Source organism: Neoarius graeffei, chromosome 10 (genome assembly GCF_027579695.1).
Source record: "Neoarius graeffei isolate fNeoGra1 chromosome 10, fNeoGra1.pri, whole genome shotgun sequence".
NCBI classification, from domain to species: domain Eukaryota; kingdom Metazoa; phylum Chordata; class Actinopteri; order Siluriformes; family Ariidae; genus Neoarius; species Neoarius graeffei.
In genome coordinates, this window is record NC_083578.1 from 22643829 (window position 1) to 22657519 (window position 13691).

The 13691-nt window shown below is 40.4% G+C and overlaps 1 protein-coding gene across 1 annotated transcript in view; it reads right to left on the minus strand.

The window, feature by feature from the left end:
• Positions 1–421: 421 nt before the first annotated feature.
• qars1 (glutaminyl-tRNA synthetase 1) overlaps positions 422–13691 on the minus strand; it is a 49889-nt gene continuing 36619 nt past the window's right edge. Inside the window, exons 20-23 of the mRNA XM_060931540.1 lie at positions 12843–12970; positions 9321–9387; positions 9084–9209; positions 422–715 (exon numbers count right to left, since the gene is read on the minus strand). Of these exons, the coding sequence (XP_060787523.1) occupies positions 665–715; positions 9084–9209; positions 9321–9387; positions 12843–12970 (372 nt within the window). The 3' untranslated portion in view covers positions 422–664. The remainder of the gene's footprint in view (positions 716–9083; positions 9210–9320; positions 9388–12842; positions 12971–13691) is intronic.

Here is a 13691-nt window from a genome sequence, read left to right on the forward strand (position 1 = left end):
AATAATTTCCTCACATGGATTAGCACACAAAATAAAAACACATGGGGGTGGCATGGTGGTTAGCGCTGTCGCCTCACAGCAAGAAGGTCCGGGTTCGAGTCCCGTGGCCGGCGAGGGCTTTTCTGTGTAGAGTTTGCACTGTGTCCGCGTGGGCTTCCTCCGGGTGCTCCGGTTTCCCCCACAGTCCAAAGACATGCAGGTTAGGTTAACTGGTGACTCTAAATTGACCGTAGGTGTGAATGTGAGTGTGAATGGTTGTCTGTGTCTATGTGTCAGCCCTGTGATGACCTGGCGACTTGTCCAGGGTGTACCCCGCCTTTCGCCCGTAGTCAGCTGGGATAGGCTCCAGCTTGCCTGCGACCCTGTAGAACAGGATAAAGCGGCTAGAGATAATGAGATGAGATAAAAAAAAAAACAGGTGTTTTTACTTAAATACTGTTTATTCCAAATGTTTGTGTCTTTTTTTTTTCCCCAGACATTTAAAAAAAAAACAAAAATGACAAGAACATTGCATATGTAAGCACCAACACTGCACAGCATAGATCCTTTTGACTTAACCTTTTAAACCTTACGGATACATTTTCTATACATGTTATATGCTGTTTCTGTACAGTGATGTAGTCCAGCATACATAAAACCATTGCTCTTTGGTCCTGGAGAACGCTCAGATTTTCCCAGGATCCTCTTTCAGTGTTACGGTCCTGTTGAAAACCAGCTGGAGACAGAAAACAGACAGAGATCAGTGAAAAGCATGCTCGTGTTCCCTAAATGTCTTTAAAAATCTTTAAAAAAAAAAAAAAAACCTCAGTTCTCACACAACAGTGCCATTGTTTCTCATAATTTTTAACCCTTATATCTTTAATTATTTTTTTATTTTTTCTTGTCCATAACATCTGGAATGTCTGTGCTTAGTCTGTTCATCTGTGTTTATTATTGTGCTTGCTCAGCCAAAGGCAAGCACACTATCGTTCTTCTTAAGTTTACTTATTCTGCCTTATTCCCGCACGTTTTTTGGATCCACTACTCCTCCTAGGGTGTTCGAGATAGAGACACCGTTCCAACTCTGAGACGTCTGGCCCGAAGTGGTGTAGTGTGCTTGTATACGGCTTTTGGATCAACGCGCCTGTTCTCTTGTTCTTGTCGTTTTTCTTTTTTTCTCATAGAGAATGAATAGGGCTCATGAATCGAATCGTCCTACTCGGACACGCTCCATCGCAGATGCACCAAACCTCATGTGATACTTCAGGCCAACTCCCCCGACACATACATGCAATCGGTTCTGACCTGCAGTCATATTTTTCCTTTCTTTGTGCTCATCCCTTTTTCCTCCATAGGCTTGCATTGATTTTTGGCCCCATTGAAAATGAATGGTGTTTCAGGAGAAAAACTTTCACTCTCCATCAGTTTTTTTTAACCAAGTGACCAAACTTCAAGAAACTTCACTTGATGCCTCAGGCCAAATCCCCGCACAGATCCATCCCCTCATCTGAGACCTGCACTCATCTTTTCCTTGGTTTTCACGCATCTCTTTTTACCTCCATAGGCTTCCATTGATTTTTGGCCCCATTCAAATGAATGGAGTTTTGCTCATTAACAATTCACCACACATCCACCAAACTTCATACGGCACCTCAGGCCAAATCACCCATCACACACACGATATCGGTTCTGACCCGCACTCGTCTTGCCTTTCATCCGTCTATTTTTTTCTCCATTTTGCCGCTAATCAATGGAAGCTTGACTGAGTCATTCCTCCCTTCCCCCATAGGTGGTGATGCATTTGGCAAGGATCTGCTCATTTGAGACTTTGACAGCAAATCAACTTCAACTCAATGGCCACTTTATTAGGAATACTTACACGCACACACGATAGCAATTAGCATATAAGCATTCACGTGTTCCCATGCTAGCTGTTAGCATGTTACCCGTTACGATATCATGCCTGCTGTTAGCTCGCGAGTTGTTAGCATGTTCACCATTAGCACGTTATCATGAGAGCTGTTAACATGTTAGGATTAGCATGGTAGCATGCAGAGTTGGCATGTTTGCTATTAGCGAGTTCGCCTGAGCATGTTAGCATCCTAACTGTTAGCATGTCACCCTCAGCGTGATAGCATGCTAAAAGTTAACATACTAACCATTAGCATGTTAGCTGTTAACATGATAGCTGTCAGCATATTAACCTTAAAGTGTTAATTTTAACAAATAGCATGTTAACCATTAGCATGTTAAAATGCTAGCTGTTAGCATGTTATCTATTAGCATGTTAACATGCTAGCTTTTAGCATGTTAGTATGCTAACTGTTAACATGCTAGTTGTTAGCATGTTTGCATTAACATGTTGGCATGCTAGCTTTTAGCATGCTAGCATGATAGCTGTTCTGCTACAGCTCAACAAGCACACTTTGCATTTTCTCTGCGGAAATGCAGTCTAGTTTTATCTTCATTTTCTGGAATGCCCGTGCGCTTGTGTGTGTTAATATTGCATGTTCTAAGTGTATGTTGTCTATGTATATTGAAACTTTTTATTTGCTGCCACCTTGGCCAGGACTCCCTGGAAGAAGAAATAATGTATCTCAATGAGACATTCCTGGTAAAATAAAGGATAAATAAAATTTTACTTTTTTTTTTTTTAAATACAGGCTTGTCTAGTGGTAAAAGAAAGTTTCTGAAGCATTTTAACTGTATGGAAGATACATTTCCCCTAAAGCGTTTCAGCGTTGTGTACAGTAACATAACTTGGTGGTTACTGATGATCTGTTTCAGTATGTGTTACACCTTGGTGGTGGTGATGGTGGCAGTAATATCCAACTACCTCATGTCTCCGTCACATGTAAGAAAACACCTTAACATTATTATAATGAATGTAAACAACAGATATGGCTATTGTTAGTACTCCCAGCTGTCGACTCGATTACTAGCTTTAGCAATATGTCTGCCTAGCCTTGTGAAAGACTCCGTTCATGCGCAAGGAGTGCACGGGCAGAGTGCATGCACGCAGGCAGGTAGGCTGGCCATCCAATCATGTCAGCTGGGTGGGCTTTTTGCTTCCTTGAAAGTGCCACAGATGACAGAATTTTTTTCTTTTTGTCGTCAGAGCATTTGATGCATTTCACTGCTGTCAGGATGTAAAGTGAATTTCAAGAAATATAACAAATGGAATGACCAGACTGACCACATTTCCACCAAAGGCGTGCGATCGGTATTATTGAGGCTCGCAAAATCCAACAGCATGAAATCAGTCGCGTTCTTAGTTGGCTATCATTAGAATCTCGCAGGAAATATAAAATTTGCCTACAAATTTTCCAAGTGCCTAAATAGCCTTGCTTTACATGACTTTCGCTACTCGCGCAATTTCCATACATATAAGCACTCAAAATAAGCTTGCCCCTTGCTAAAACTGTTAAGTATCATAGCTCTTTTCGCTTAAATGGGGCTGTGGAACACACTTCTGAGTAGTTTGAGAAAGGAAGCATCTTTCCCTAAATTCGAGAAGCGTCTCAGATTTCATTTGTGTAGTTGGTTTGGATGTGTGTGTATTCATAGCCTATAGTTTTTTTGTTCATATATTTTTCATAATGTTCATATACATGTTATTTAGTTACATTACAGTCCTCGATTTTAATCAGCCTTAGCTGAATTGGACCGCCTGTTTAAATACCGTTGATCGATAGATAAATTAATAGACCAAAATAAATAAACAAATAAATAAACAGACCCTAGCTTTAAACTCCATCTTATAAACAGTTTCTTCAATACCATGCTGTTTTGCTGGATTATTTACACCTAAAGGTATTCACTAATTATACTTTTTAGATTTCCAATATGATATCAATATCAGAACTTTGAGCGTCAGTCAATACAGGATCCGATCACAAACCGACATCCTCTTATTAACCAATTGATCCTGTTGCCAAGTTATGGGAAATATCAGAGTTACAATGCCGCCATGCTTTAAGACAACTTCTGTCCTGTGTTCACAAGATGCGTGTTGTCTCAATCATCATCATGTGTTAAATACAGTTGTGTTCATAAGTTTACATACCCTGGCAGAATTTTTGCTTTCTTGGCCTTTTTTCAGAGAATATGAATGATAACACAAAAACTTTTTTCCCCACTCATGGTTAGTGGTTGGGTGAAGCCATTTATTGATAACTGTGTTTTCTATTTTTAAATCATAATGACAACAAAAAACATCCAAATGACCCTGATCAAAAGTTTACATACCCCAGTTCTTAATACCGTGTATTGCCCCCTCTAACATCAATGACAGCCTGAAGTCTTTTGTGGTAGTTGTGGATGAGGCTCTATTTTCTCAGATGGTAAAGCTGCCCATTGTTCTTGGCAAAAAGCCTCCAGTTCCTGTAAATTCCTGGGCTGTCTTGCATGAACTGCACGCTTGAGATCTCTCCAGAGTGGCTCAGTGATATTGAGGTCAGGAGACTGAGATGGCCACTCCAGAACCTTCACTTTGTTCTGCTGTAGCCAATGACAGCTCGACTTGGCCTTGTGTTTTGGATCATTGTCATGTTGGAACGTCCAAGTACGTCCCATGCACAGCTTCCGGGCTGATGAGTGCAAATTTGCCTCCAGTATTTGCTGATAACATGCTGCATTCATCTTTCCTTCAACTGTGACCAAGTTTCCTGTGCCTTTGTAGCTCACACATCCCCAAAACATCAGCGATCCACCTCCGTGCTTTACAGTAGGAATGGTGTTCCTTTCATCATAGGCCTTGTTGACACCTCTCCAAATGTAACGTTTATGGTTGTGGCCAAAAAGTTCAATTTTGATCTCATCACTCCAAATTACCTTGTTCCAGAAGTTTTGAGGCTTGTCTCTGTGCTGTTTGGCATAAACTTTTGTTGGTCTACCTGACCGTGGTTTGGTTTTAACAGAGCCCCTGATTTTCCATTTGTTAATCACAGTTTGAACACTGCTGACTGGCATGATCAATTCCGTGGATATCTTTTTGTATCCCTTTCCTGTTTTATACAGTTCAACTACCTTTTCCCGTAGATCCGTTGACAATTTTTTGCTTTCCCCATGACTCAGAATCCAGAAACGTCAGTGGCTGGATGAAAGATGCAAGAGTCTGTCTGGATCCCAGAAACTCACTCAGCTTTTATGCACACACACTGATTACAAGCAAACAGATCACAGGTGAGGACGTTACCTTTAGTAGCCATTCAAACCCATTTGTGTCAACTTCTGTGCATGTTATCAGGCCAAAATCACCAGGGTAGGTGAACTTTTGATCAGGGTCATTTGGGTAGTTTCTGTTGTCATTATGATTTAAAAAGAGAAAACACAGTCGTTTGACAATAAATGGTTTCACCCAACCACTAAGCATGAGTGGAAAAGATGTTTTCGTGTTATCATTCATATTCTCTGAAAAATGGCCAAAGAATCATAGATTCTGCCAGGGTATGTAAACTTATGAGCACAACTGTATATGTTAAAATGAATTGGGTCTGGAAATGTCAAACGTAAACCACTGTTTCTCAAAGTGTGGTCCACGAGCGACCCCTGGTGGTCACCGAGTTCATGTCGTAAAAGATCACATTTTATCGCCTACGTGACTCCAAAAGCAAACGTTGAGTAACACAGATGAGTTATTTTCGATATTGAATAAAGTCCTTTATAAATTCAAATAGTCACCTTTTATTTGAATTTGTCTCACATTAAGCAAGCGAACAGTTTTGCGACACTGCCTCCAGCTACAGGTTACACTTTCATAATCAACATCGCCTCTGAATGTGAAGGGAATGTGGAGAAACTAGAAGTAACCAAATCAGACTTAGCATCAAACTGTCAAAAAGACAATGGATCGGTGTCTGAAGACCGGTTCAGTCAAAAGAAAAGCACAAGAAACATCTGACATGACCGAGGACAAAGTCAAAAGACATGATGATAATTCTTTGTTTGAGAAAACAAAGCAGCGCAACCGGATCAACGTGGCCCCCAGTATGAGATCAAAACTGTATAGCTTGGCGCCAGACATTGCTTCACTGATGTATCAGAATAAGCAGCACCATTCTTCCCATTAAGATAAGGGCAACAACGAGTGAGTCGGCTATACAATTTGTAAAACTGTCATTTCATCAGTGTGTAATTTGTAATATACTGTTGAAGTAGGCTCATTATTTTTTGTTCGGGATATTTAGGGGTTGAGGTGGTCCGTGATTTTTTTTTTTAAAGGATAAAGTGGTCCATGGTCTGAAAAAGTTTGAGAAACACTGCTTTAAGACAAGTTCTGTCCTGTGTTCACAAGATGTGTTGTCTCAATTATCATCATGTGTTAAATATACAGTGGCATGCAAAAGTTTGGGCACCCTTACTGAAAATGTCTGTTACTGTGAATAGTTAAGTGAGCAGAAGATGAACTGATCACCAAAAGGCATAAAGGTAAAGACTACATTTCTTTTCAGCGTTTCCTGCAAGATTTGTGTATTATTTTTGTTTTGTACAATTGGAGAGTGAAAAAAGAAAAGGAACACCATGCGAAAGTTTGGGCACCCTAATGCATTTGAGTTCTCAGGTAACTTTTACCAAGGTTCCAGACCTTAATTAGCTTATTAAGCTGTGGCTTGTTCAAAGGTCAGATGATGCAGATTTCAAAGCTGTATAAAATTCTCTGACTCATCAAACTTGTCCCTAAAATCAACAGCCATGGGCTCCTCTAAGCAACTCCCTCACATTCTGAATAATAAAATAATTGACGCTCACAAAGCAGGAGAAGGCTACAAGAACGGAGCAAAGTGTTTTCAGGTAGCTGTTTCCTCAGATTGTAATGTTATTAAGAAATGGCAGTTAACAGAAACGGTGGAGATCAAGGTGAGGTCTGGAAGATGAAGAAAACTTTCTGAAAGAACTGCTTGTTGGATTGCTAGAAAGACAAATAAAAACCCCTGTTTGACTGCAAAAGACCTTGAGAAAGATTTAGCAGACCCTGGAGTGGTGATGCACTGTTCTACTATGCAGCAAGACCTGAACAAATATGACCTTTATGGAAGAGTCTTCAGAAGAAAAACGTTCCTGCGTCCTAGCCACAAAATTCAGCGTCTGAAGTTTGCAAATGAACATCTAAATAAGCCTGATGCATTTTGGAAACAAGTCCTGTGGACTGATGAAATCAAAATAGAACTTTTTGGCCACAATGTGCAAAGGTATGTTTGGAGAACAAAGGGTGCCAAATTCCAGGGAAAGAACACCTCTCCAACTCTGAAGCATGGGTGTGAATCGATCATGCTTTGGGGTTGTGTTGCAGCCAGTGGCACAGGGCACATTTCATTGGTCGAGGGAAGCATGGATTCGAATAAATGCCAGCAAATTCTGGAAGCAAACATCACACCATCTGTAAAAAAGTTGAAGTTAAAAAGAGGACGGGTCCTACAATAAGACGATGATCCAAAACACACCTCAAAATCTACAATGGAATACCTCAAGAGGCACAAGCTGAAGGTTTTGCCCTGGCCCTCACAGTCCCCTGACCTAAACACCATTGAAAATCTGTGGATAGATCTCAAAAGAGCAGTGCATGCAAGACAGCCCAAGAAACTTGTAGAACTGGAAGCCTTTTGCCAGGAAGAATGCGTGAAAATCCCCCAGGTAAGAACTGAAAGATTATTAGCTGGCTACAAAAAGTGTTTACAAGCTGTGATACTTACCAAAGGTGGAGTTACTAGGTACTAACCATGCAGGGTGCCCAAACTTTTGCTTTGGGCCCTTTTCCTTTTTTGTCATTTGGAAAATGTAAAAGATGAAAATAAAAATTTGCTTTTGCTTAAAATATAAAGGGGATGAGTCATCTTTAACTTTATGCCTTTTGGAGATCATTTCATCTTCAACTTGCTTAACTGTTCACAGTAACAGCAATTTTGACCAGGGGTGGCCAAACTTTTGCATACCACTGTACGTTACAGTGAATTGGGTCTGGAAATGTCAAATGTCCGGAGAAGACGATATCTGGTATTTAGAGTGAAATTGCTATGGGAACTTCCTTGAGTCTATGATTCAGAGCAGAGCTTCTGAAAGTCTGGGAAGTGTAGCTTGTCTCTATGATTTTTTTTTTTTTTACTTTGAATTGAATTCAAAAACAAGTCAGTCTTTAAGTAATCAATAAATAACTAGCCAAAATATTATTGTTTATTTTTTTCACGATCCGGTTTCCATCAAATCGTGCGCTCTGATTGGCTCGCAAGCGGTCCGGAATCCTATGATACGGACCCCGGTTACGGACCTTTGGCGACTCGCTCGTTCACAACAACAAACATGGTAGCAATTTTTTGGCAACATTTATTTTCGCATTTCTCAGTATAATCGCATTAATTTTACAGCATGGACAGCGATAACGACAGTGTTCACAGCGAAAGCGAGTTTTACTACCCTGATGAAGACGAAATAAAAGAAAACATTTCAGGAGAAAGCCGAGTTGCGGGTTTGCTCTAAATACGGTTTCCCTTTCGGGCGCTTTCATTTTCTGTTAGAATTTGGTAAAGAAAAAATAAATATATTATTTACCAGCTTAAGGTCGGTCCGTGACCTCGGCCTTAAAAATACTGACCTCAGCCCAGAGGCCTCGGTCAGTATTTTCAAGACCTCAGGTCACGATATTTCACGATACAGACCGCCCACCTGATAAATAATATATTTATTTTTTTCTTTACCAAAAAGATAGGATGGATAGTTGGATTGTATTTAAAAATATACATCTTACAAATAAATAAGGCTTGTGGAATTTATTTTACTGTTAAAAGGACTTCTGTTTGTAAAACGTTTAAGAATCCGGTATTGAGGCTTGATACAGAAACTACAGACGTCATACTGAAAACCACATTAAAAAAGTTGATACTTCCTTTGATTCAGGTTCTAAAACATCCTCACAAGAACGTGTGAGGTTATTAACGATGTGTGAGCTTACCGCTAAGCTTTGATCAGGTGTTTATGGAGAGAACAATACAATGCTTTCAAAACAGTGCTTTTTTTTGTTTGTTTTTAAACATGCATGCCTTTTTAAATCAGACATTATATTACTAGTGTTGCTTTTCTATTTGTTTAAGCAATGCACGGTCCAGTCGTACCTTATCAGCCGTGCTATCAGGGTCCACGGAGAAATAACCCACTCTCTCGAACTGGAATTTATCTAAGACTTTGGCCTTGCTCACTGAGCGGTCAATTAAGGCACTTTCAATTACTTGCAGGGAATTCTGGGGACGAGGAAAAAGGAGAAGAAATAATTAATATATGACAAAGGTAAAGAGCACATCTTTATTTGGATGACGATGTTGGATCAAAACATTGATTAGAATCGCACTCACTGGATTGATGTCGCTCAGGAAGCCATTAGGCACTTCAGATGTGTCTTCTGGGTTTTTATGGAGGAAGCTGTCAGGAGAAAAGACACGAGATAATATTGAGTAACAAGAAGAAAAAAAAAAAGTGATTAAAAAGGTGCTACACATGGAGTGTAGTTATAGTTTCATGATTGAAGATGTCCATGCTCTTTTAATAGTGCAAACAAACGGACCTGTGTGCGTCAGATTGAGTTCAGGCTTGTAGTATTCGAGTCCAGGACTCGCGCCCTAATTTTAAAAACTCACGACTTGACTTTGACTTGAGCACTGATGACTTATTGCCCTTAATGCCCTATTAATTTGGCATAAGATATTTAGATCGACATTCATTTTTGTACGAATTTCATGAAAGAGGGTCACACCTGTGCGCCTTGGTGTATGGAGTCAATTCTGTGCCAAAATGTTCATACAATACTTTTGAAATATCAAACAAAAACAATAAATCAAAATTCAAAAAAAAAGTCAATTTTTTTTAGACTGGCAAACAAATTATTCATGTAATCGTGCAAAATATCAGTCTATTACTCTTCAGAAACCTTTTATTTTTGTTCCGCGTCTTTCTCAGTTTTGTTTGACGTAATTTATTTTGGTTGCGATTCCAGCTTTCTCGTTTGCGCTCCCTGACTTTTTGCTTGCAGTTTTGGCACAAACTTCACGTGTGGGTGGGCTGTCCAGGAACGCATTCCCATTGGCTAACTTGTGTTTGACTGACAGCTACGCTCAGCCATTTCCTACTCGGATTCTGGCGGACTGTTTGACCAGTGACCGATCCATTGACGGTAAACAAGGATCGAGTGGACTTCAGTGGCGACTATGATATTGAATTAATTCAACAAAGTGTAAGTACGGGACAAACGTGTTGTATGTGTTGCAGTAGTGCACAAGTCCACTCGATCCTTGTTTACCGTCAATGGATCGGTCACTCGTCAAACAGTCCGCCAGAATCCGAGTAGGAAATGGCCGCAACAGCCTCCGGGGGAATCGCTGAGCGTAGCTGTCAGTCAAACACAAGTTAGCCAATGGGAATGCGTTCCTGGACAGCCCACCCACACGTGAAGTTTGTGCCAAAACTGCAAGCAAAAAGTCAGGGAGCGCAAACGAGAAAGCTGGAATCGCAACCAAAATAAATTACGTCAAACAAAACTGAGAAAGACGCGGAACAAAAATAAAAGGTTTCTGAAGAGTAATAGACTGATATTTTGCACGATTACATGAATAATTTGTTTGCCAGTCTAAAAAAAATTGACTTTTTTTTTTTAATTTTGATTTATTGTTTTTGTTTGATATTTCAAAAGTATTGTATGAACATTTTGGCACAAAATTGATTCCATACTTGGTGCGTGTATCAGATAGGTTCTTGGGCGCACTCTGGAGAGCGCGCACGCGCCGGAAATGACTCGCACCTGCACAGGATTAAGGCGCAATCAGCGCGCCTACAGTGGTGCTTGAAAGTTTGTGAACCATTTAGAATGTTCTATATTTCTGCATAAATATGACCTAAATCATCATCAGATTTTCACACAAGTCCTAAAAGTAGATAAAGAGAACCCAGTTAAACAAATAAGACAAAAGTATTATACTTGGTCATTTATTTATTGAGGAAAATGATCCAATATTACATATCTGTGAGTGGCAAAAGTATGTGAACCTCTAGGATTAGCAGTTAATTTGAAGGTGAAATCAAAGTCAGGTGTTTTCAATCGATGGGATGACAATCAGGTGAGAGTGGGCACCCTGTTTTATTTAAAGAACAGGGATCTATCAAAGTCTGATCTTCACAACACATGTTTGTGGAAGTGTATCATGGCACGAACAAAGGAGATTTCTGAGGACCTCAGAAAAAGCGTTGTTGATGCTCATCAGGCTGGAAAAGATTACAAAACCATCTCTAAAGAGTTTGGACTCCACCAGTCCACAGTCAGACAGATTGTGTACAAATGGAGGAAATTCAAGACCATTGTTACCCTCCCCAGGAGTGGTCGACCAACAAAGATCACTCCAAGAGCAAGGCGTGTAATTGTCGGCAAGGTCACAAAGGACCCCAGGGTAACTTCTAAGCAACTGAAGGCCTCTCTCACATTGGCTAATGTTAATGTTCATGAGTCCACCATCAGGAGAACACTGAACAACAATGGTGTGCATGGCAGGGTTGCAAGGAGAAAGCCACTGCTCTCCAAAAAGAACATTGCTGCTCGTCTGCAGTTTGTTAAAGATCACGTGGACAAGCCAGAAGGCTACTGGAAAAATGTTTTGTGGACGGATGAGACCAAAATAGAACTTTTGGTTTAAATGTGAAGCATTATGTTTGGAGAAAGGAAAAGGCTGCATTCCAGCATAAGAGCCTTATCCCATCTGTGAAACATGGTGGTGGCAGTATCATGGTTTGGGCCTGTTTTGCTGCATCTGGGCCAAGATGGCTTGCCATCATTGATGGAACAATGAATTCTGAATTATACCAGCAAATTCTAAAGGAAAATATCAGGATATCTGTCCATGAACTGAATCTCAAGAGAAGGTGGGTCACGCAGCAAGACAACGACCCTAAGCACACAAGTCGTTCTACCAAAGAATGGTTAAAGAAGAATAAAGTGAATGTTTTGGAATGGCCAAGTCAAAGTCCTGACCTTAATCCAATGGAAATGTTGTGGAAGGACCTGAAGCGAGCAGTTCATGTGAGGAAACCCACCAACATCCCAGAGTTGAAGCTGTTCTGTATGGAGGAACGGGCTAAAATTCCTCCAAGCCAGCGTGCAGGACTGATCTACAGTTGCCAGAAACGTTTAGTTGCAGTTATTGCTGCACAAGGGGGTCACACCAGATACTGAAAGCAAAGGTTCACATACTTTTGCCACTCAAAGATATTTAATATTGGATAATTTTCCTCAATAAATAAATGACCAAGGATAATATTTTTGTCTCATTTGTTTAACTGGGTTATCTTTATCTACTTTTAGAACTTGTGTGAAAATCTGATGATGTTTTAGGTCATATTTATGCAGAAATATAGAAAATTGTAAAGGGTTCACAAACTTTCAAGCACCACTGTATATAAAAACTGTGAAAACACAATTACTTTGCGAAGTACTGAACTGCCGAGTCTACGATAGCCTGTTTGTACCTCGCTCGACCTGTTGCCGGTTTCACGATTTTGCCTGCCGTTCTGGATTGTTTCCCTGTCTTCACTCGTATTAATAAACACACCTTCTGCACTTACATCCGTCTCCCAACCGTCTCTGACAGAATACTTCACACTCCCTGACAAACAGAATGCACATTCACCTGTTCATACGTCACGTTCAGGAACAAACTAATGTTAATGGCGCTAAAACAGCCACTGTCAAATGGTGCAGTTGGAGTTTTGTTCTCGGACTTGACTCAGCTCAATAGTAGACTCGACTCGTAATTTTCTTTAATGACTTGGACTTGAACACCGGGGACTTGAGGTTTAGTGACTCGATTACAACACTGACCGAGTTACACACTTACAGTCGTTCATAGAGGCGCACTTCGCACTGCAGTGGCTCACAGACCCAGTGGATGAAGGCTTTGGGTTTCTCAGTAGAGTTTGAGCTTGTGGACGTCACCTCCAGCTCCACCACTTTACCGCTGCCATCCTGTCAACAAAACAGCGCATCATAAGCAGCCGACACAGAGAAAAATATTGATATGAGCAATGCACAAAGATGCGTTCCTAAAATCATCCTCGTGTGTTTTTTATTCACGCAACATAGTCTTAAAATCATGCATGTGAATACATGTCCTGATTCTATGTATACCACAGCGCAGCTGAATTCTCAAATCCGACTGGTCAGCAGGTATGAATTCATTTTCTATGACAGCAGCTCAAACTCAAACAGAAGTGCTGGCTGCAAGACAAATCACAGGTTCGTCTGAATGCCATCATTCTAAGATGCCACTGTTTATACAGCAACATTTATGGATTCCTGGGTGTCAGCTCTTCAACAAAGAATCCTCTGGATACAGGATTTTACACTTTCTGGTTTCTAGGTAACGTGTGCGGTTTTTTGTCTTATTAGTTTCACCAGAGTTGAAGTAAGGTTGGTGAGGAAATGACGTTCGGTAGCTGCTATAATGCAAGTGATCATAGGAATGAACTTGTTTCATGAATGTTCAACAAGATTAAAAGGAACTTATTTAATTAATGAAGAAAAAAAAATAAATTGCACTTCTTAGCAAATTGCTGAATTGCTTAATACAACACTCTGGGGTGGTGTCAGTCACCTTGTAAGTCCCCAAAACTCATTATTTTCTTATAACAGCATGCCCTGTTGTGTATTTTGTTTTCCGCCCCTTCCTTAGCAAATGCCCTTAAAT